Source organism: Rhinopithecus roxellana, chromosome 12 (assembly GCF_007565055.1).
Source record: "Rhinopithecus roxellana isolate Shanxi Qingling chromosome 12, ASM756505v1, whole genome shotgun sequence".
Classification (NCBI taxonomy): Eukaryota; Metazoa; Chordata; class Mammalia; order Primates; family Cercopithecidae; genus Rhinopithecus; species Rhinopithecus roxellana.
The window spans coordinates 119,676,443-119,700,416 of NC_044560.1; the positions used below are offsets into that span (position 1 = coordinate 119,676,443).

At 40.7% G+C, this 23,974-nt stretch overlaps 1 protein-coding gene across 5 annotated transcripts in view; it reads right to left on the reverse strand.

Moving 5' to 3' along the window:
• Positions 1 to 1,599: 1,599 nt before the first annotated feature.
• Positions 1,600 to 23,974, reverse strand: part of ZNF667 (zinc finger protein 667) — a 37,450-nt gene continuing 15,075 nt past the window's right edge. For 3 of the 5 annotated variants that reach the window (XM_030942766.1, XM_030942763.1, XM_030942764.1), the window contains 3 exons: positions 22,809 to 22,935; positions 19,643 to 19,735; positions 2,130 to 5,048 (listed from right to left, as the gene is read on the reverse strand). In XM_030942766.1, coding sequence (XP_030798626.1) covers positions 3,469 to 5,048; positions 19,643 to 19,735; positions 22,809 to 22,842 — 1,707 coding nt within the window. In that variant the 5' untranslated portion in view covers positions 22,843 to 22,935 and the 3' untranslated portion in view covers positions 2,130 to 3,468. Of the gene's footprint in view, positions 5,049 to 19,642; positions 19,736 to 22,808; positions 22,936 to 23,974 lie in introns of all 5 variants that reach the window. The other 2 variants (XM_010387038.2, XM_030942765.1) reach the window with 2 other exon arrangements.

The following is a 23,974-nucleotide window of genomic DNA, read 5'->3' on the forward strand; positions in this document are numbered from 1 at the left end:
GTCTTTAGCATGTGGGAGATGGGTGGGTAAGATTTTTATTATTATAACTAGGAATTGAGGAAGGCTTATGGTTTGTTGTTGCTGTGGTTATCATAAGTTCACCAAAGGTTTCAGATATGAATAATGATTCCTTTAGGATCAACTGATTTTCCCAAGGATCTATCTCAACGTCAGGGTGACCTTAAGGTTTAGGTCCCATTGGATTATGCTTCAGAAACCCCATCTATACTATTTTCATTCATTCAAATATTTATTGAGTGCTTACCATTGAACTATGTGTCATTGTCCTAAATGCTGGAGTTTGTAACTCCCCAAATACTATATTACTATTTGCTATTATTTTATGCATCTGTAATTTTCTCTTTGCCTTCAGTAGCTTTCCAACTTTTGTGTGCCTAGTAAATTCATGTTCTTCCTTTAATACTATCTGCAGAAAACAATCCCTGTCCCCATACCTCCATCACCATGAAGTTTATCATCCTCTTCTCTGTACTACCTATGCACCTTATACAGAATTCCGTATTTTATTACCTGAATTCCCTGGTAAACTGTAAGTGTCTGTTGCAAGGACAGTGTCTTATTAGTTTACATATCCCCAGGATTCAGCAGTGATTGGTCCAGCATATCTACATGCACAACAAATATGCAGCTAAAATGTTTGCTAATGAAAACTGGAAATCTATAGGTGTCTATTAAAAGCAAAATACTGTAATAATGGGCTCTCCTACAACAGTCTAGGAATAAAGCAAAACATTTTTCTTGCCAGTTAAGTTTTCAGGACTTTAAAAAAAACACAAAGTTGATTTCCTTCTTAGTTTGGATATATTTTTAAAAGTCATGTAATGCAAAATAATTTAAATAATAAATGATTCAGCCTATTAGGATATAACTGAGTTCCAAGCATTTGGGAGGACACATAAACCCAGTTATTTTACCTTTATGGCACTTTCACTAATGCCTTTAAGAGTTTAAGAAAAGGAGAGAATAGACAAAACTAGATGAAATGAGGATTTTTGAGTAGGCCAGAAATAAAGCAGTGAAGATATGCAATTCTCACAAGTAATTCCAAGTTAACTTTATCATGTATTGCCATTCTAATGCTCTCTTGAAATCCCCAAGAGGAACAAGAAATGCAATAGGCAATGAGATAAGCCTGAGGAAATTAGGTTACTGTGGGCAGGGCATCCTCTTGCTTCTCCCCAGTCTTCAGGTGTGTCACAATTCATTTGGGACTGACATGTATTTGTATGGCAGACTGGCAAAGGAATTAAGAAGCTAGAGGGTGTGTGTAGAAAAGAGGGGGAAAAAAGGACATGCCTCTGCATGAGTAACCTCTGTGCTGTTTGCTCACCCATTTGCTCCAAGGGGTGGATTTTTATACTTGCTTTACAAATATGAAAGAACAAGTTTAAATGGGAAGTTAGTTGTACTGTTCTGTATGCATGCTCACCCCTCACAATTTGGACTGTTGTTTTATCAATTGTGGTCAAAGTTAGGATGACCTAACCCATGTACATTCCACAAAGTCATCTTAAACCTTAGGTATTCTCAAAAATAGCTTTTACAGAAGGAAAACTTACACAGAAGAGCCCAACTGTATATGATCCAATTACAAAAAAGTTTTCTGATTTTATTTCTTATATAATTGGCACAAACAGCAGAGACTGAAAGTGACTACACATGTTGAACTGCTGACAGGAAAAAAACCCAGTATATAAATCTAGGGTTTCCACTCCATATATTAGTTTGGGCTGCCATTACAAAACATCATAGACTGAGTGGCTTAAACAACAATTTACTTCTCACAGTTCTGAAGCCTGAAAGTCTGAGAACAGGTGGCCAGCATGGTTAGGTTCTGGTTAGGGCTCTCTTCCTGTTGTGTAGACAGCTGGCTTCTTGCTGCATCCTCACATGGTGCAGAGAGGAAGCAGGCTTTCTGATGTCTTTTTTTGTTTGTTTTTCAGACATAGTCTCGCTCTGTCACCCAGGCTGGAGTGCAGTGGCATGATCTTGGCTCACTGCAACTTCTGCCTCCTGGGTTCAAGCGATTCTTCTCCCTCTGCCTCCCGAGTAGCTGGGACTATAGGCACGTGTCACCATGCCCGGCTAATTTTTGTATTTTTAGTAGAGACGGGATTTCACCATATTGGCCAGGCTGGTCTTGAAATCCTGACCTCGTGATCCGCCCGCCTTGGCCTCCCAAAGTGCTGGGATTACAGGCATGAGCCACTGCGCCCAGCCCAATGTCTCTTCTTATAAAGGCACTAATCCCATCATGAGGGCTCCACCCTCATGACCTCATCTAATTCTAATTGCCTCCCAAATGCCTCATTTCCAAGTAACATCACATTGATGGTGAGGATTTTAACATAATGAATTTTTTTTGGGGGGAACACAAACATTCAGTCCATAATAACTCATATTTCACCACTTATTGCATACCAGTATTGTTACATGAAAATACCAATGTTTATTCATATAAATATAGATGATTTATTTCCAAATAAAACAATACTGATTTCTCCTGGCTCTGAAATCCTCATTCTTCACTGTATCTTGGTTCTTTTACTGATAGCTTGTCTCAGCCATGTTAGATGTTCAGACCATGAAGATCATATATTCTCATATCCACGGAGATGGTACAATAAGGTTTCTACTGTTACACACCATTATGAGTGAATGATGCCTTTATCTACCTAAAGACTCACTTTTCTTTATTCTCACCCACAAGTTTGTCGGTTGAAAGTGGCACCCTGTTTTGCCAAGAAGTTCCTGATATTTGATAGTTCTAGATCTGAGAAACAGACTCAAATTCTTTCTTCTGTGACCTTAAACCAGGCTCAGAGCCCAATAATAGACTTCGGAATTATACTTTGTTGTATGTGACCAATGAATTATCTTTAAAACTATGCTGGAAGTAAAATATCACTTTTTTTTTTTTTTTTTTTTGACACAGAGTCTTGCTGTGTTACCCAGTCTGGAGTGCAGTGGCGCAATCTCTGCTCACTGCAACCTCCACCTACTGGGTTCAAGTGATTCTCCTGCCTCAGCCTCTCCAGTAGCTGAGATTACAGGTGTGCACCACCACGCCCACCTAATTTTGTATTTTTCAGTAGAGATGGGGTTTCACTATGTTGGCCAGATTGGTCTCAAACTCTTGACCTCATGATCCGCCCGTCTCAGCCTCCCAAAGTGCTGGGGTTACAGGTGTGAGCCACTGTGCCCAGCCAGTCATTCTTATCAAATAAAAAATGATCTTCATTTCCAATGGCTGACCAAACTTCTGAGTTTCCTTCAGTTAATTTCAAATCCTGAGGTCAAAATCACCAATGAGTTTTGCTCTTTGGCTTTCAAAGTGGGACCTATCATCAAATGGTCCCATATACACAAAATTTACATTACAGACAAATACATATTTGCCGTATCTCTAATAGCCTCATTCGTTGATTTTATAGATTTAAAACAACCTTAGGCTTTTTCTTCAGAATGTGTATTCTGATGTCTAATCAGGGATGAGCTCCGACTATATGCCTTCCCACATTTACTACATTCATAGGGTTTCTCTGAAGAATGACTTCTCTGATGTCGAATAAGGTCAGAGCCACTGCTAAAGGCCTTCCCACATTCATTACATTCATAGGGTTTCTCTCCAGTATGACTTCTTTCATGTAGAATAAGAGATGTGCGCTGACTAAAGGCCTTACCACATGTTTTGCATGTATATGGCTTCTCTCCAGTGTGAATTCTTTCATGTTGGGCAAGGTGTGCACTCTGGCTGAAGGCCTTCCCACACTGATCACATTCGTAGGGTCTATCTTCAGTATGAATTCTCTTATGTCGTGTGAGAGAGATTCGGTGGCTGAAGGCTTTTCCACATTCCTCGCACTGGTAGGGTTTTTCTCCAGTATGAATTCTTTGATGTTCAATAAGAAATGATTGGCGGCCAAAAACTTTACTACATTTATTGCATTTGAAAGGTTTCTCTTCAGAATGAATGTTCTGATGTATTTTAAGGTTTGCAGTTCCAGAAAACATCTTCCCACATTCCTTACACTCAAATAGTTTCTTTTTCTTTGTATGAACTTTCTGATGTTGAATAAGGGATGAATGCCGATTGCAGACCTTCTCACATTTATTGCATCTGTATAGATTTTCTCCATTATGAATTCTTAGATGCAGAATAAGGGTTGAAAGCCGCCTGAAGAGCTTGTCACATTTATCACATTTGTATGGTTTCTCTGAAGTGTGAATTCTCTGGTGAAGCATCAGGGGTGAAATCCTATTAAAGAATTTCCCACATTTTCTGCATTTATAAGGATTCTCTAAATGGTGATTTCTTTGCTGTAGACTCTGACTTAAGGCCTTCACATTTTCAGGGATTTTCTCTCCAGCATGAATTCTTTTATGTATAACAAGGGCTGATTTCTTTTTGAAGCCTCTCCCACATTTATTATATTTATGTGTTTTCTTTCCATTGTGAATTCTTTTATGAAGTAAAAGGGATGACATCTGACTGAAGGCTTTCCCGCACTTTTTGCACCGGCAGACATTCCCAACAACGTGAATTTTCTGATGTATATTGAAAGACTGACATTGACTCAAGGCCTTCTCACAGTCAAGAATTTCCTTTCCATCATGAATTCTCCTATGTAGAATAAGGGTTGTTCTTTGAGTGAAGCTTTCCCCACATTTATCACATTCATGGCTTTTCTTTCCACTGTGAATTCTCTGATGAAGTACGAGGGATGAGATCTGTCTGAAAGCTTTTCTACAATTACTGCATTCAAAAGGCTTCTCTCCAGTATGAATGTTCTGATGAAGTTTAAGAGAGAAGCTTCGACTAAAGGTTTTACCACAGTCATTACATTTTAAAGGTTTCTTCCCGGAATGCCCCTTCTTAGCCTTTATTAGGACTGAATTTTTGTTGCAGCCACTCTTTCGTGTAGGAGCTTTTGGTTGTGCAGAAACTAGTTTCTGGCAGATGCTTTGCCCAGATTTGCTGCATTGATTTGGAGGTAACTTCTTGGTCTCACACTTAGACCCTGAGTCTGAAAGACATAAATGAATTAAATGTTTCTCCTTTCCTGTGCTGAAAAAATGAAGATTCTATAATATAAATGCAATTATCATTATTAATCATAATAATTTTGATTACCAAAACAATAACTTTTTAGTGTTTTATTATGGTTTTGATGACCATACTAAAGGCTTTACAGAGATATTTAATAACCAGAATTCAGAAGAGTCTGTAATTGGAAAATGAGTAAGTCAAGATTTTATTTATAGGATAACTTTTATGCCATATACTGCACATTGAACTCCACAGGTTGTTCACTGGATAAACATATGTTTATTGGAGAATGTGTCCAGAAAAGGCAAATCTACAGAAACAGAAGATAAGTGGTTGCCTGGAACTCAAAGTAGGAATGAGGATTAACTGTAAATGGGCATGAGGAATCTTACAGGGGTGATAAAAATGTTCTAAAACTGGATTATGTTGATGGTTACACAGTCTGTAAGTTTATCCAAAATCTATATTCTATATTCTAGATATAGTGACTTTTATGATATAATCTATATTCTAGATATAGTGACTTTTATGATGTTTACCTTAATAAAGTTGTAGATTATAAAAAAATGTATTCTTAAGATCAAATTGAAAAAGAACTAGTAACAATTAGAACTGAGTACAGTCACGTGTTGCTTAACAATGGGGATATGTTGTAAGACATGCATTGTTAGGCAATTTCATCAATGTGCAAACATCTTACAGTAGATTTACAGAAACCTAGATAGTATAGCCTACTATATACCTCTGTTATATTGTATAGCCTGTTCCTAGGCTACAAACCTGTACGTGATGTTACTATATTGAATCCTGTAGGCAATTTTAACACTATGATAAGTATTTGTGTATCTAAATATACATAAATGTAGAAAAGGTACAGTACAGATACAGTGTTATGATCTTATAGAACCGTGGCCGTTTATGTAGTCTGTTGTTGACTGAAACATCATTATGCAGCATATGACTGTATGTAGATGTTTACAAAGGTGAGGACTTTAACAAGAAGCAGGAAAAACTCAGAAAAACAGGTAAGAGATTAGGCTAAAAGAAGGAATCTATTATTTAGTAAAATAGACCAATATGGCTGGCACAGGGTGTCAAAGTCCAAGATGATATAAAATAACTACTTGTGTGGCAAACTGACTATAAACCTGAGTGAATGTGGAATGATAAACACAGGTTTAGAACTATGCTATCCAATGTAGTTGCCATTAGTCACCTGTAGCTACTGAGGAACTGAAATGTGGCTGGGTTTGAGGTATATTATGAGTATAAAACATATGCCAGATTGTGAAGATTTACTACAAAAAAGTGTAAAGTATCTCATTGTGAAAATACTGGTTATATGATATAATATGTTGGATACATTAGGTTAAATAAATATATTACTAAAATTAATTTTACCTGTTTGTGTTAGGAAGTTCTTATACTGCTATAAATAAATACTTGAGTGGGTAATTTATAAACAAAATAGGTTCAATTGGCTCATGTTCTGCAGGCTGTACAAGCATGGTGCTGGCACCTCCTTGGCTTCTGGGGAGGCCTTGGTGAGCACTTACTCATGGTGAAAGTACAAGTAGGAGAAGGCACATCACATGGTGAAACAAGGATAAAGACAGAGTGTGGAGGTGGTGCCACATATTACAACAAACAGATTTTGTAAGAACTCACTCCCTATTGCTAAGACATCACCAAGGGAATGGTGCTAAACCATTCATGAGAAATCCACCCCCATGATCCAGTCACCTCCCACCAGACCCCAACTCCAACACAGGGGATTAAATTTCAACATGAGATTTGGTGGGGACACAGATCCAAACCATATCACTGTTTTTAAATTTTTATTTGAATGTGGATACTAAAGATTTTGTCAGTACAAATGTGGCTCATATTATATTTCTATTTCCTAGCTGTGCTTTAAACACAGACATTACTGAATTAACTGTGGTGTTTTTCATTTAACTACATAAGCTTGTGACTCACTTGTTAACTCTATTACCATAAGCATATTATCTTGAAAATATAGATATAATCACCTACCTCACAAGATTTTCATGAGAATTGGAAATAATGTGCGAAATTTCTGGCACATGCTGTGACCTCTAATCTGCCATTCCAGTATTCAAAAAGCTGAGAACCAAAGTCTTTCCTTTTTTCTTTTTCTTTTTGAATGTTTGGACATTTGGAGTGAAACCCCATCTGAAATGCAGTAAGGCTGTTCATAGCCTCCATTTATTGCTCTTGGGAAGTCTAGTTTTCGTAGCTATCTCAGTGTGTTTGATTTTGGGGTGCTGCTCCAGCCCCTGCTGGGTATGTTATGCCACATAAAGTATATGACCTGTTTTCCTTTCTAAAATCTGCACAGTTCTGAATTGTGAAACACATATTGCTCCAAGGGTTCTAGAGAAAGCTTTGTCGACCTGCAGTTGCTTAATAACTGGTAGTAGCTACCATTATAATTATTAATAGTAGAAGTTCCAGAACACCACCAGACAAAATAAGGAATTAACAGAGGAAGACAATGGAAATGTTTACAGTGAAGTTAGCAGCATCAGCAAAACAAGAAACCCTGGATTCCTCCTGTAGTTCTTCCCACCCCACATCCCATTAAGTCACGTCAGTTATTCTCCCTCTCACATTTTCCTAAAACTCTTAGCTTCCCTTCCTTTTCCTTGGTACCCTCCTTTGTTCCTTCTTGTGTGGAATACTAACATATCCTCTCAGCCCATCTCCCCATCTTCAATGTGGAAATCCTTAAACCACACCATACACCAAAATTAATACCAGGTGAATTAGTTCAATATAAAGTACAAAACCATTACAAACTAAAATAATAGGAAATATACAACAAATTCTAGAAACCAGATGAATTTCTAACTAAGGAAATAAAGAAAAATTACATTGTGAATGCCAACACTTCCAATCACACAAAAATGAAAAAAACTTTCATATAACCAAATAGAAAAATAAGAGGTAAATAAAATAAGTCTTAGGAAAGCATGTGGAAATATTTGAAGTAAAATGTAATGTCATATGGTTAATGCATTTTCTATATGAAAGCTTACTATACAAGCAGAAAATGAAAAAACAAAGTCATTGTTAGATAAAAGGAGAAAGATCATGAAAAAACAATTCATGGGAATAATTAAAAACAGAAAACAAATGCTAGCAAATCTACAAGAAAGATTTATGGCCTATCCAGTACGGGTAAACCCACGTGGATATCCAGTCTATTCATAAGGGCTCAAGAAACAAACTGGTACTTCGGAGGCTGAGGCAGGAGGACTGCTTGAGCCCAGGAGTTTAAGGCTGCAGCGAGCCATGACTTCTCCACTACACTCCAGCCTGGGTAACAGAAGACCCTGTCCCTATCTCCTTAAAACAAACAAACAAACGTGGTGACTCACACCTTTAATCCCAGCACTTTGGGAGGCAGAGGTGGGTGGATCACGAGGTTAGGAGTTCGAGACTAGCCTGACCAACATGGTGAAACCCCCATCTCTACTAAAACACAAAAATTAGCTGGGTGTGGTGGTGTGTGCCTGTCATCCCAGCTACTCAGGAAGCTGGGGCAGGAGAGTTGCATGAACCCAGGAGGCGGAGGTTGCAGTGAGCTGAGATTGCGCCACTGCACTCCAGCCTGGGCGACAGAGCAAGACTCCATCTCAAGAAACAAAACAACAAAAAAGGAGAAAGTGGAGGAGCCAGATGGCCAAACAGAGCCCTTCAGCGATTGTCCCCTCTGCAGTAACACCAAATTGAACAACTATCCACATGAGAAAACACCTTCATAGGAACCAAAAATTAGGTGAGCAATCAAAGTATCAGGTTTTAACATCGTATTCAAAGAAAGAGGCACTGAGGAGGGTAGAAAAGACAGTCATCATTTGCCTGCACCACCCCTCCCCCAATGCCTGGCAGTGCAGCATGGCAACAAGAGAGAATCTATGTGTTTGGAGGAGGAAGAATGGAGTGATGGTGGGACTTTGCATTGGAACTCTGTGCTGCCCTGTCACAGCAGAAAGCAACGTGGGGCAGAATTTGGCCAGCACCCCCAGAGGAAGCACTTAAATCAACTCTAGCCTGAGAATTGTCCACCACAGTGGTGGAAACTTGAGTTCCAGCAAGTACCCCCACTACAGACTAAAACACTCTGGTGTCCTAAGTAAATCTGAAAGGCAGTCTAGGTCACAAGGACTGCAATTCCTGGACACGTCCTAGTGCTGTGCTTGGCTCAGAACCAGTGGACTTAGGGTACATGCTACCCAGTGACACACCAGCTGGAGTGGCCAGAGAGTGTTTGTATCAACTCTCTCCCAACTCCAGGCAGCACAGTTGGCAGCTCCAGCAGGAGAGGGAAGAGTAAAGAGGACACTGTCTTGCAACTTGGATATCAGCTCAACCACAGTAAAATAAAGTACCAAGCAGTGTCTTGAAGGCCTCATTCTAGGTCATAGCTCCTGGACAATATTTCTAGACCTACCCTGGGCCAGAAGGGAACTCACTGCCCTGAAGGGAAAAACAGGCCTGGAAGAATTTACCACCTGATGAATGAAGACCTCCTGGGCTTCAAATAAACATCTGTGGTAGCCAGGCAGTGGTAGCCACAGGCCTTGGGCAAGAATGAGTACTATGTTGACTTCAGGTCAGACCCAGCACAGTCCAGTGGTGGTGGCCATGGGAGTGTTTCTATCACCCCTTCCCCAACTCTAGGCAGCTCAGCACAGAGAGAGAGACTCCATTCATTCAGGGAAAGTAAGGGAAAAGAATAACTTCTTGGTAATCTAGGGAATTCTCCTGGATCTTACCAAAAACCACCAAGGCAGTACCTCTGTGAGTCTACAAGAGTCACAGAGTTCCTGGCCATGGGGTGATCCCTAATGCAAACATGGCTGCAATGAACAAAGACACATCCTAGCCCCTTTGAATACATGGCAAGTCTTCTCTGGAAGGACCAGTACAAACAAGCCCAGACTACAAAGATAAGAATAAATACCTAACTCATCAATGACCAGGTACTGACAAACATCCATAAGCATCAAGACCATCCAGGAAAACATGACCTCACCGAATGAACTACATAAGGCAACAGTGACCAGTTCTGGAGTGACAGAGATAATGTGACCGTTCAGTCAGAAAATTCAAAATAGCTATCTTGGCCAGGTGTGGTGGAGCATGCCTGTAATCCCAGCACTTTGGAAGACCGAGGCAGGTGGATCACCTGAGTTCAGGAGTTCAAGACCAGCCTGACCAACATGGTGAAACCCTGTCTCTACTAAAAATAAAAATAAAAAAATTAGCTGGGCAGAGTGGGACACACCTGTAATCCCAGCTGCTTGGGAGGCTGAGGCACGAGAATCACTTGAACCCAGGAGGCGGAGGTTGCAGTGAGCCGAGATCATGCCATCATTGTAGTAGTCCAGCCTTGGGGACAGAGGGAAACTCTGTCTCAAAAAAAAAAAAAAAAACTATTTTGAGGAAGCTCAACAAAATCCAAGATAACACAGAGCAGGAATTCAGAATCCTATCAGATAAATTTTAAAAAGATATTTAAATAATTAAAAAGAATCAAGCAGAAATTCTGGAGCTGAAAAATTCAACGGACAAAGAATGCATCAGAGTCTCCCAACAGCAGAATTGATCAAGCAGAAGAAATAATAAGTGAGACTAAAGACAGGCTATTTGAAAATATAGTTGGAGGAGTCAAAGGGAAGAAGCATACTAAAGCATGCCTACAGGATCTAGTAAAGAGTCTCGAAAGGGCATATCTAAGAGTTAGTGGCTTTAAAGAGAAGGTAGAGAGACTGAGGTAGAAAGTGTATTCAGAGATAGTAACAGAGAACTTTCCAAACCGGGAGAAAGATGTCAAAATTCAAGCACAAGGAGATTACAGAACAACCAAGCAGCTTTAATCCAGAGAAGGCTAAGACAATTTAATAAACTCCCAAACGTCAGGGATAAAGACGTGATCCTAAAAACCAAAAGAGAAAATAAACAAATAACATATAAAGGAACTCTAATACATCTGGCAGCAGATTGCTCAATGGAGACCTTATAGGCCAGGAGACAGAATTATGATATATTTAAAGTGCTAAAGAAAACAAAAACCTTTATCCTGGAATAGTACATCCAGTGAAAATGCCCTTCAAACATGAAGGAGAAATAAAGACTTCCCTAGACAAATAAAAACTGAGAGATTTTGTCAACACCAGACCTATCCTACAAGAAATCCTACAGGGAGTTCCTCAATCTGAAAGAAAAGGATGTTAATTGCCAATAAAAAACCATCTGAACATACAACACTCACTAGCAATAGTAAGTGCACAGATAAATACAAAATATTATAATACTGTAATTGTGATGTGTAAACTACTCATATCTTAAGTAGGAAGACTAAAAGATGGACTGATCAAAAATGGCAACTACAACTTAAGACACACACAGTATTAAAATATAAACAACAAAAAGTTAAAAAGCAGGGGAGATGAATTTAAATTATAGTTTTTATTAGTTTCTCTTTGCTTGTTTGTTGGTTTGTTTTTGCACAAACTGTCATCAGTTTAAATTAATGGGTTATAAGATGTTATTTACAAGCCTCATGGTGACATCAAATAAAAAAATACATTAAGAGATACACAAAAAAATATAATTCAAGAAATTAAAACATACCATCAGAGGAAATCACTTTCACAAAAAGGAAGACAAGAAGGAAAAAGAAAGGGCCACAAAACAACCAAAACAAATAAGAAAATGTCAGTAGTAGGTCCTTACTTATAAATATTAAATGTACATGGACTAAATCTCCAATCAAAAGCCACAGAGTGGCTGGATGAATTCTTAAAAAGACCCAATGAACTGTTCCCCACAAGAAACATGCTTTCCCTATAAAGGCACACATAGACTAAAAATAAAGGGAGGGAAAAAAACATCCCATGCAAATGAAAACCAAAAAAGATCAGGAGCAGCTATACTTAGATAAAATAAAGCTTAAGACAAAAAGTATGGAAAGATACAAAGAAAGTCATATAATGCTAAAAGGATCAATTCAGCAAAAGGATATAACAATTGTAAATATATACACACCCAATAATGGAGCACCCAGATATATAAAGCAAACATATTCAGAGCTAAAGAGAAAGACAGACCACAATACAATAATTGTTGGAGACTTAACCACTTCATTTTCAGCATTGCACAAATCATCCAGACAGAAAATCAACAAAGAAACATCGGACCTAATGGACCTAGTAGATATTTAGACAATTTCATGCAATGACTACAGGTTACACATTCTCCTCAGCACATGGATCATTCTCAAGTATAGACCATGAAATATTAGGACACAAGACAAGTCTTAAAAATCCAAAAAAAAGCTGGGTGCACTGGCTCACACCTGTAATCCCAGCAGTTTGGGAGGCTGAGGCAGGTGGACTGCTTGAGCCCAATGCCTGGGCACCATGATGAAATCCCATCTTTAAAAAAAATACAAAAATTAGCCAGGCGTGGTGGCACATGCCTGTAGTCCCAGCTACTCAGTAGGTCAAGATGGGAGTATTTCTTGAGCCTAGAAGGTTGAGGCTGCAGTAAGTCGTGATCACACCACTGTACTTCAGCCTGGGTGACAGAGCAAGACCCTGTCTCAAAAAAAAAAAAAAAAACAGTCTTTCAAATTGAAATCATATCAAGTATCTTCTCTGATCACAATGGAACAAAACTAGAAATCAATGATGAGAAGAACTTTGGAAAGTTACAAACACATTGAAATTTAAAAATATAATACTGAATGACCAGTGGATCAATGAAGAAATTTCTTTTTTTTTTTGAGACGGAGTTTCGCTGTTCTTGCCCAGGCTAGAGTGCAATGGCGCGATCTCGGCTTACTGCAACCTCCACCTCCCAGGTTCAAGCAATTCTCCTGCCTCAGCCTCCTGAGTAGCTGGGATTACAGGCATCCACCACCATGCCCAGATAGCTTTTTTGTATTTTTAGCAGACAAAGCGTTTCACCATGGTGGCCAGGCTGGTCTCGAACTCCCAACCTTGGGTGATCTGCCCACCTCTGCCTCCCAAAGTGCTGGGATTATAAGCATGAGCCACCACCCCCGGCCTGAAGAAATTTCTTAATTAAAATTTAAAAATTCCCTGAAACAAATGATAATGAAAACACAACATACGAAAACATGCTGTAACCTATGGGATACAGTAAAAGCAGTATGAAGAGAATTTGTAACAATAAACACATACACCAAAAATGTAGAAAAACTTCAGATAACCTAATGATGCATCTTAATGAACTAGAAACGCAAGAGCAAACCAAATCACAAGTTAGCAGAAAAAAAGAAATAGTAAGGATAAGAGCAGAAATGAAATTTAAAAAACCACAAAAGAGGCCGGGCGTGGTGGCTCACACCTGTAATCCCAGCACTTTAGGAGGCCAAGGTGGGCAGATCACCTGAGGTCAGGAGTTCAAGACCAGCCTGACCAACATGGTGAAACCCCATCTCTACTAAAAATACAAAAATTAGCTGGGCGTGGTGGCAGATGCCTGTAATCCCAGCTACTTGGCAGGCTGAGGCAGGAGAATTGCATGAACCCAGGTGGTGGAGGTTGCAGTGAGCCGAGATCGTGCCACTGCACTCCAGCCTGGGTGACAGAGCGAGACTCTGTCTCAAAACAACAACAGCAACAACAACAAAACCCACAAAAGATCAACAAAATGAAATTTCTTCAAAAAGATAAACAGAATTGACAAAGTTTTAATCAGATTAAGAAAAAAAGACATGGCCGGGCGCGGTGGCTCAAGCCTGTAATCCCAGCACTTTGGGAGGCCGAGACGGGCGGATCACGAGGTCAGGAGATCGAGACCATCCTGGCTAATACGGTGAAACCCCGTCTCTACTAAAAAATACAAAAACTAGCCGGGCGACGAGGCGGGCGCCTGTAGTCCCAGCTACTCGGAAGGCTGAGACAGGAGAATGGCGTAAACCCGGGAGGCGGAGCTTGCAGTGAGCTGAGATCCGGCCACTGCACTCCAGCCTGGGCGGCAGAGCAAGACTCCGTCTCAAAAAAAAAAAAAAAAAAAAAAAGAAAAAAAGACATAAGACCAGAGATGCAAAAGGAATGATTACAGCTGATACTCAAAGGATCATTAGAGACTACTATGAGCAGCCTAGGCCAATATATTAGAAAACCTAGAATAAACAGATAAATTCCTAGACACATACAACCTACCAAGACTGAATCATGAAGACATCCAAAACCTGAACAGAGCAATAACAAACAATGAGATTGAAGCTGTAATAAAGTTTCCCAGCAAAGAAAAGCCCAGGACCTGATAGCTTCACTGCTGAGTTTCACCAAATACTTAAAAAAACAAAACAAACAAACAAAAAACCTAATACCAATCCTACTCAAACTATTCCAAAAAATAGAGGAGGAGAGAATACTTCCAAACTCATTCTACAAGGCCAGTATTACCCTAATACCAAAACCAAGGACACATCAAAAAAAGAGCTATAGACCAATATCTTTCATTAATATTAACTCAAGAATCCTCAACAAAATACTAGCAAACTGAATTCAACACATTAAAGAGATCATTCATCATGAACAAGAGCGATTCATCCCAGGAATGCACAGATGCTTTGACATATGCAAATCAATGATATATATAAACAGAATGAAGGACAAAAACATATGATCACTTCAGTTGATGTTGAAAAGCATTTGATAAAATTTAACATCCCTTCATGACATGATCCCTCAAAAAACTGGGTATAAAGGAACATTCCTCAACACAATAAAAGCTGTATATGACAGACCCATGGCTAGTATCATACTGAATGGGAAAAAACCCTGAAAGCCTTTCCTCTAAGATCAGGAACATAAAAAGAATGCCCACTTTCACAGCTATTATTCTACATTCAACATAACACTGGAAGTCCTAGAGCACTTAGAGAAGAGAAAGAAATAAAAGGCATCCAAGTTGGAAAGGAAGACATCAAATTATTCTTCTTTGCAGATGATATGATCTTTTGGTTGGAAAATCGTAAAAAATCCACCCTAGAAACTATTTTTTTTTTTTTTTTTTTTTTTTTTGAGACGGAGTCTCGCTCTGTCGCTCGGGCTGGAGTGCAGTGGCTGGACCTCAGCTCACTGCAAGCTCCGGCTCCCGGGTTTACGCCATTCTCCTGCCTCAGCCTCCCGAGTAGCTGGGACTACAGGCGCCCGCCACCTCGCCCGGCTAGTTTTTTGTATTTTTTAGTAGAGACGGGGTTTCACAGTGTTAGCCAGGATGGTCTCGATCTCCTGACCTCGTGATCCGCCCATCTCGGCCTCCCAAAGTGCTGGGATTACAGGCTTGAGCCACCGCGCCCGGCCCACCCTAGAAACTATTACAACTGATAAATTTAGTAAAGTTGCAGGATACAAAATCAACATATAAAAATCCAGCAGCATTTCTATATGCCAACAGTGAACAATCAGAAAAAGAAATCAAGTAATCCCATTTACAATAGCTACAAATAAAATCAAATGCCTAGGAATAAACTTAACAAAAGCAGTGAAAGAACTCTACAATGAAAACTACAAAACCCTGATGCAAGAAATTGATGAGGACACCAAAATATGAAAAGATAGTCCATGCTCATGGATTTGAAGAATAATTATTAGTAAAATGCCCACACTACCCAAATTAATCTATGGATTCAATGCAATCCCTATCAAAATACCAGAGACATTCCTCACAGAAATAGAAAAAATAATCCTAAAATTTATATGGAACCACAAAAGACCCAGAATAGCCAAAGCCATCCTGAGCACAAAGAATAAAACGGTAGGAATCATATTGCCTAAGTTCAAATTATACTACAGAGCTATAGTAACCAAAACAGCATGGTACTGAGATAAAAACAGACACACAGACCAATGGAACGGAATAGAGAACCCAGAAATAAATCTATATATCTACAGTGAATTCATTTTCAACAAAGATGTTACAAATATATATTGGGGAAGGAACAGTCTCTTCAATAAATAGTGCTGGAAAAACTGAATATCCACATGCAAAAGACACTAGACCCCTATCTCTTGCCATATGCAAAAATCAAATCAAAATGGATTAAAGACAAATCTAAGACTTAAAACAATCAAACTACTAAAACAAAACACTGGCAAAAGTCTCCAGGACATTGGTCTGGGCAAAGATTTCTTGAGTAATACCCCACAAACACAGGCAATGAAACTAAAAATGGACTAATAGAATCCTATCAAGTTAAAAAGCTTGGACACAGCAAAGGAAACAATCAACAAAGTGAAGAGATAATCTACAGAATGGGAGAAAATATAAACTACCCATCTGACAAGGGATTGATAACCATAGAACACGCAAGGAGCTCAAACAACTCTATAGAAAAAAAGCAATAATCCAATTAAAAATAGGCAAAAGATCTGATAGACATTTCTCAAGACATACATATACATGGCAAACAGGCATATGAGAAAGTGCTCAACGTCACTGATAATCAGAAAAATGCAAATCAAAACTACATGGTATCATCTCACCCTAGTTAAAATGACTTTTATCCCAAAGCAGGCAAAACAAATGCTGGTGAGGATACGGAGAAAGGGGAACCCTCGTATACTGTGGGAATGTAAATTAGTACAGCCACTACTGAGAACTGTATGGGAAGGTTCCTCCAAACACTAAAAATAGAACTAATACATGATTCAGCAATCCTACTGCTTGGTATATAACCCTCTCCCCCAAACTAAATTAGTATATAAAAAAGATATCTGCATTTCCATGTTTATCACAGCACTACTCACAACAGCCACATGACCATCAACAGTCATGGAGTAGTATTTATTCATAAAAAAGGATGAGATCCTGTAATCTGCAACAACATGGATGGAACTGGAAGACATTATTTTAAGGGAAATAAGCCAGACACAGACAACCTTCACATGTTCTCACTCACTTATGGGAGCTAAAAATGAAAACAATTGAACTCATGGATATAAGAGAGTAGAAGGATGGTTACCAGAGGCTGGGAAGGGTAGGCAGAGAAAAGGGGACGGTTACTAGGTACAAAAATAAAGTCAGATGCAATAAATACAATCTACTATTTGATAGCACAACAGGGCGAATACAGTCAGCAATACTTTGTTGTGCATTTTAGAATAACTGAGGGAGTACAACAGGAATGTTTGTAATAAAAACAATAATAAAAGCTTGAGGTGACAGATCCCTCATATACCCTGATGGGGTTCTTACACATTATATGCCTGTATTGAAATATCCTATGCACCCTGTAAATATTAATATATACACCTTCTATATACTGTAAAAATTAAAGAGAAAAAAATTGAAAAAGGGGAACGACCAAGGCTTCAAACCTTGCTACTGCGCCTGCCGGACAGGAGGTCCTGGGCAAGAACGTTTCTGAGACTCAAACCCTCATCTTGTCACTTGGGAATGACAGAGGTTTCTACGAGTGTTGTGAGGATTAAATGAGATGCTGAACTTACAGGCTTTAGCATAGAATCTGTACAAAGTAAGTTCTCAATAAATGCTGACTGCTATTAATTTATTTTCCTAAATGAAGAGAAACATTTTAATGGCAATATCCAATACTAGTGAGTATGAAAATCAAACCCCACTGCTATTGATGGTGCTGATTTGATAATTCTCCTTTTTAAGTTGTAGTCATGGTGATTTATTATAGCAAAAGGATTCAAAGCAAAGTGTACAAAGGGAAATGGGGCGGAGTCCAGAGGAAACTGGTCACAGCTTTTAGGAGCTGTGTCCCTGTGCAGTCACACAGGCTGCACTTCATTCCTCCTGCAACAAATTGCGACAACACACCCACAGTTTGTGAAATTTCACAATTGTGAAACCTGGCAATTGTGAGAAATGTTGTCTGCTAGATAAAGACTAGTGCCTAGGGTTTTTTTATTGGGGGCTGGTGATCTGATAAGTCTTCTGCAAAGTAATTCACAAGTATCTGGAGCTCCCCCTCTGTGACTCAGTACTACAGAAAACAGGTAAAAGCACTTAATGCAGATACGCTGATGTTAATAATAATAAATTAGAATCTAAATGGAAAATACGACGTGAGAGACTAGTAACAGAACATTTCTACTAAAACAAAATGTGAAAAAGGCAGAAATACATAAACCTTATAATAACCATGAAATCCAATTTCATAAAATAAACAAGTAATCAGTGATAACGCTATGTAATTGTTTTTATCTTTTCCTTTTTCTAAACTTTGTTATATGACTAGGTTTCTTCTAAACTTAAAAACAGTATTTTAATAAAGGATATTTCTTCATGTTGAAATGAAGATGTAAAATAATGCATATGTGTCTTTTTTTTGCACTGCGCTTCCATCTGGCTTCTCATTACACACCCTCAGAACCTGGAGGTCACCAAAGCCAGACACTCGAGGTGGTACCGTTTTATCCCAGCCTACACCAAAATGTTGATCCCTAGCCCCTAGATGATGCATCCCATCTACGCAGAAACTCAATGAATGCTACTTAAAGAAACAAACGTACAAAATATACAACTTGGCCAACCAAAGAGGACCCCATTTGTAAATGAATCCTTGAAAAGTGGCTGAAAAGAACACTTGGAGAAAAGAGTTAAAAAATATTTTTAAAGGAATCACAAAAATCATGCAGATTTGAATGTTATCATAAGTATTATCAGAGAGGGCATGCATACCTTCTCTGAAGGGAAAAACGGAAGCAGAGATGCAGGGGGACAGGTAGGCATAAGGGTGTGGAGAGCTGAGCTTCTGGAAACAGGCAGAGGCTGGGCCTCAAACCCTCCTCTGCTGCTCCTTCCTAGCTGGGTGACCTTGGGCAAGTCAACAAACCTCTCTGGGCCTCAGTATGCTTATCTATAAAGTCGGGGTAATAACAGCACCCACCTTATGGGGCTACTGGGAGGAAGACCCTGAACTTAGAAGAGTGCCTGACACCTAGTAAGGGCTTATTAAATGTTGCCTTTTCTTCCTCCAGGACTCATACTGAAGAGACTTGAATTATCTGCACAGGCCTGGGGTCTTTCAGTGGGAGAGGCACACAAATAATCTCTTAAAGAGACTGCCCCTCACAATCACATGAGCTCTTATGCAGAATACCTGCTTCTACACTGCGATAGATTGAACGTCTATCTATGGGGAGACGTTTGGTGTCTCCCCAAATGCCTATGTTGAAATCTTACTATCTAAGGTAATGGTATTAGGAGGTAAGGCCTTTGGGAGGTGTTTAAATCACGAAGGTGGAACCCTCATGCATGAGATTAATATCATCTAAAATCACCTATAATCTCTCTCCCAGAGAGCTCCCTTACTCCTTCCTCCATGTGCAGACACAGCAAGAAGGTGCCACCTATGAACCAGGAAGTGGTCCTCACCAGACACCAAATCTGCTCAGGCATCGATCTTGGACTTCTCAGCCTCCAGAACTGTGAGAAGTAGATTTCTGTTGTTTGTAAGTCACCTAGTGTACGGCATTCTGTTACAGCAGCCCCAGTAGACTGAGACATATGTTCTCTGTCACTCACCAGGAGCCCGGCGTCGTCTTACTGGCTCTACCATCCAGGGTGCTTTCCCTTTCTCCAATAAGGTGATCACATTTGGTCTCCGAAAGGAAAGACCTGTACATGGGACAAACATGGGAAATGATCATAAATGTGGGCACCACAGAAGTCAGAGCCACGCTCTGCATCAACAGGAATGCAGGTGTAGTAACATGAAGGGAGCACGCAGGATGTGAAGGGCAGCTGGAGAATGGGGAATGTGATATTGTGGTTTCTAATAAGAAATACTGTATTTGCTTTTCACTCCCGTTTCCTGGCACACAGTTTCTTAAACCCTTGGAATCTCCTGCATATGTGCCTTTTGTATGTTAATGAGAAGACTGTGGCTGGGGGATCCTGGACAGCCTTCAGATGGGGGCCGGTTGCCAATCATGTGATTATAGGGTTGGAACTTTCAGTCCCACCTCCTGACCTCCGGGGAGGGGTCAGGGGCTGGAGGTTGAGCCGATCACTAATGGCCAATGATTTAATCAACCTTGCCTACCTGAAGCCTCCTTAAAAGCCCCCAGTGGACTGGGTTTGGAGAGCCTCAGGGTTGTTGACCATGTGGAAGGTGGTGCAGTAGAGGGTGCATGCTCTGTGCCCCTCCCCCATAACCTGTCCTCTGCATCTCTTGCATCTGGCTGTTCAACTGCATCCTCTGTAAAATCTTTTACACTAAACTGGTAAGTGTAAGTAAAGCGCCTCCCTGAGTTCTGAAAGCTACTCTAGCAAATGACTGAACTTGAGGAGAGGGTCATGGGAATCCCCGAATTTAGAGCTGGTCAGTCAGAAGGCCTCTGAAGTAGGGGACAGTCTTGTGGGACTGGGCCCTTACCCTGTGGGATCTGACACTATCTCCAGGTAGACACTGTCAGAATTGAATTGGAGGACACCCCACTGGAGTCTGCTGGAGAACTGTTTGGTGTGTGTGGGAAAATCCCCAAACATCTGGTGTTAAGACTGTGCGGTGTTGAGTTTGGTTGTTTAAATCTCACACGTGGAGGCAGAAATCTAAATTATAGCCAGTAGAGTTGTTAAACTTTAATTCTACAAAGCAAACTATTTTCCTGAGAATTGGGTCAGAAGCTCCTGAGGCTGGTTATGAACTTACTGTCTTTCTGCTCCAGACCCCCACCCTTCTATTGTCTGTTTTGTGTGCCAGGGCTGGGGCTTTGCTGTCTTCACTTCTGCTTCACCAGCTGCTTCCTGTCAACATCCACCAGTAACAGGCTTTGCTGGTTTCAATGTTTGGGTTTTTTTTAGTTCTGTATTCCCAGAACCAGTTTCATCTGGCCCCTCAGAAGTATAAACAAATCAGGTGGCACACTGCCCCCTCCTTCAGAAGTCTGAGTCCCAGATCCGAGGAGACCTTCCTTGAAGCCCTAAAAACCCTAAACTCTTCCCTTTGTCCCTCCAACCCCAGGGATGGTGGCAGCATCCTGCAGTTACATCAATGTCCACAATTCACCGTTCAACAACACCTCTTAAATCAATTCCTTAGCCGGGCGCGGTGGCTCAAGCCTGTAATCCCAGCACTTTGGGAGGCCGAGACGGGCGGATCACGAGGTCAGGAGATCGAGACCATCCTGGCTAACACGGTGAAACCCCGTCTCTACTAAAAAATACAAACAACTAGCCGGGCGCGGTGGTGGGCGCCTGTAGTCCCAGCTACTCAGGAGACTGAGGCAGGAGAATGGCGTGAACTCGGGAGGCGGAACTTGCAGTGAGCTGAGATCCGGCCACTGCACTCCAGCCCAGGCGACAGAGCGAGACTTCGTCTCAAAAAAAAAAAAAAAAAAAAAAAAAATCAATTCCTTAAATTCTATCAAAAGAGGGCCGGGCACGGTGGCTCACACCTGTAATCCCAGTACTTTGGGAGGCTGAGGTGGGCAGATCATGAGGTCAGGAAATCGAAACCATCCTGGCCAACATGGCGAAACCCCGTCTCTACTAAAATACAAAAAATTAGCCAGCTGTGGTGGAGCGCGCCTGTAATCCCAGCTAACTGGGAGGCTGAGGCAGGGGAATCGCTTGAACCTGGGAGGCGGAGGTTGCAGTGAGCCGAGATCGCGCCACTGCACTCCAGCCTGGAGATGGAGATAGAGCAACACTCTGTCTCCAAAAAAAAAAAAAAAAAAAAAAAAAGTCTTATCGAAAGAACTCAAAAGTTACCTACAGAGTTTCCATATGACCCATCAATTCTACCCCCAGGTATACACCTCAGAGAAATGAAACCATACATCCACAGAAAAAACTTGTATATGTTCATAGCAGCAAATCAAAATAACGAGAGTGGAAACAAGCCAAATGCCCGTCAATTAACTGATGACTGGATAAACAAATGTGGTCTATCCATACAATACATATTATTTGGCAATGAAAAGAAATGAGGTATTGGCACATGCTACAACGTGATGAACCTCAAAAACATCGTAAATGAAAGAAGCCACGTATTTATGATTTCATATGTATGAAAGGACCAGAACAGGCATATCCATAGAGATGGAAAATGGACTAGTAGTTGCCCAATCTGAGGGGTATGAGTGGTTGGGGGAGATGAAGAGTGACTGCTTACGGGTACTGGGTTTTGGGGTGGGAATAATGAAAATATACTTGATTGTGGTGATGGATGCATAACTCTGAATACACTATTATTTTTTATTTATTTATTTTTTTGAGATGGAGTCTTGCTCTGTCGCCCAGGCTGGAGTGCAGTGGCCGGATCTCAGCTCACTGCAAACTCCGCCTCCCGGGTTCCCACCATTCTCCTGCCTCAGCCTCCCGAGTAGCTGGGACTACAGGCGCCCACCACCTTGCCTGGCTAGTTTTTTGTATTTTTTAGTAGAGACGGGGTTTCACCGTGTTAGCCAGGATGGTCTCGATCTCCTGACCTCATGATCCGCCCGTCTCGGCCTCCCAAAGTGCTGGGGTTACAGGCTTGAGCCACCGCGCCCGGCCTGAATACACTATTATAAAAACCATTTAATTGTGCACTTTTTATGGGTGAATTGTATAGTATGTGAATTATATCTCAATAAAGCTCTTTAAAAAAAGAAACTGCAGTGGTTTCCATTTTCCGGACCAGACCCAGAGTGATGCATGTCCCTCAGTAGGCTGGTTCTGGATTGTTGGGGAAGAAGAGCCTTACCAAGTGAGACCAGGTTCCGGTAATTCTCCAACATGACATCTTCATACAAATCCTTCTGAATGGGGCTCAGCCATTCCCACTCCTCCTGGGAGAAGTAGATGGCTAAGTCCCCAAATGTTATAGGTGCCTGAAATGAAAAATCAAATGTCTATTCACCATGGACTTGTGCTTCCACGTGGCTGGAGGAAACGGTGCACACATCTTAAACATGGGAGACACGAGGTACCAAGAATCATTCAGGAAGCATTCAGGGTTCTGAGGCCAAAAGGGGCAGGTGTGTTAAATAAATTAAATAAAATACAATAGAAGACATAGCTGTTATTAAAATTATGTTGCATTAAGAACACGCGGCAGCCTGGATCGACCAGGCATTTACAAAGTCAAGGCATTCTTCTAAGCAGCTGACTGTGCTGGTTCACTTAGTGCTCATGTGAATCAGTGACAGAGGCACTGTCAGCAGAATCACAGGATGTTACAGATGAGGAAACGGAGGCCCAGAGAGAGGAGAAAACTTCCTGCAGGTCTCACAGCTAGTTAATGGAGAAGCTAGGGTTCAGCCCAGATAGTGTAGCTCCTGATTTAATCTCCTAACCACATGCTCTCCAAAAAACCTGTGAATATGTTACACATGACAAAAGGTTCTCCGAGGGTACTATCAAGGTTACTGACCACTTGACCTTGGCGGATTATCTTGGACTTGACCTGGCCAGTTGGTTACTGGTTCTTGCTGTCTTGAAGATGAAAAATGAGGGTCAGGTGGAAAGTGTGAGAAGGAACTGAATCTGGCCAATAACCAGCAAGCTTGGAAGAGGACCTGAGCCCCAAATGAGAACACAGCCGACCGACACCTTGATTTCAGCCCTGTGAACTCCAAAGCAGATGACCCAGCTAAACCATGTTGTGCCTGAACGCCAATCACAAAACTGCATGATAATAAACACGTGTTGTTTTGAGCTGCCAAGTTTGCAGCTAATGTTACGGCAGCAAGGGGGAACTAATACACGTAACCAAAAGCAAACACGCTTGTTATGGGAAACTGCATTTGAGATGCCTGTTGTAAAAACCACTTGATGATTGACAGTGGTGGAGCATGCTGACCACAGGAGGCTGCCCATACCACCTCAGTGCCTGCGCCAATGCACTCAATGGAATAGCAGGGCTATGTG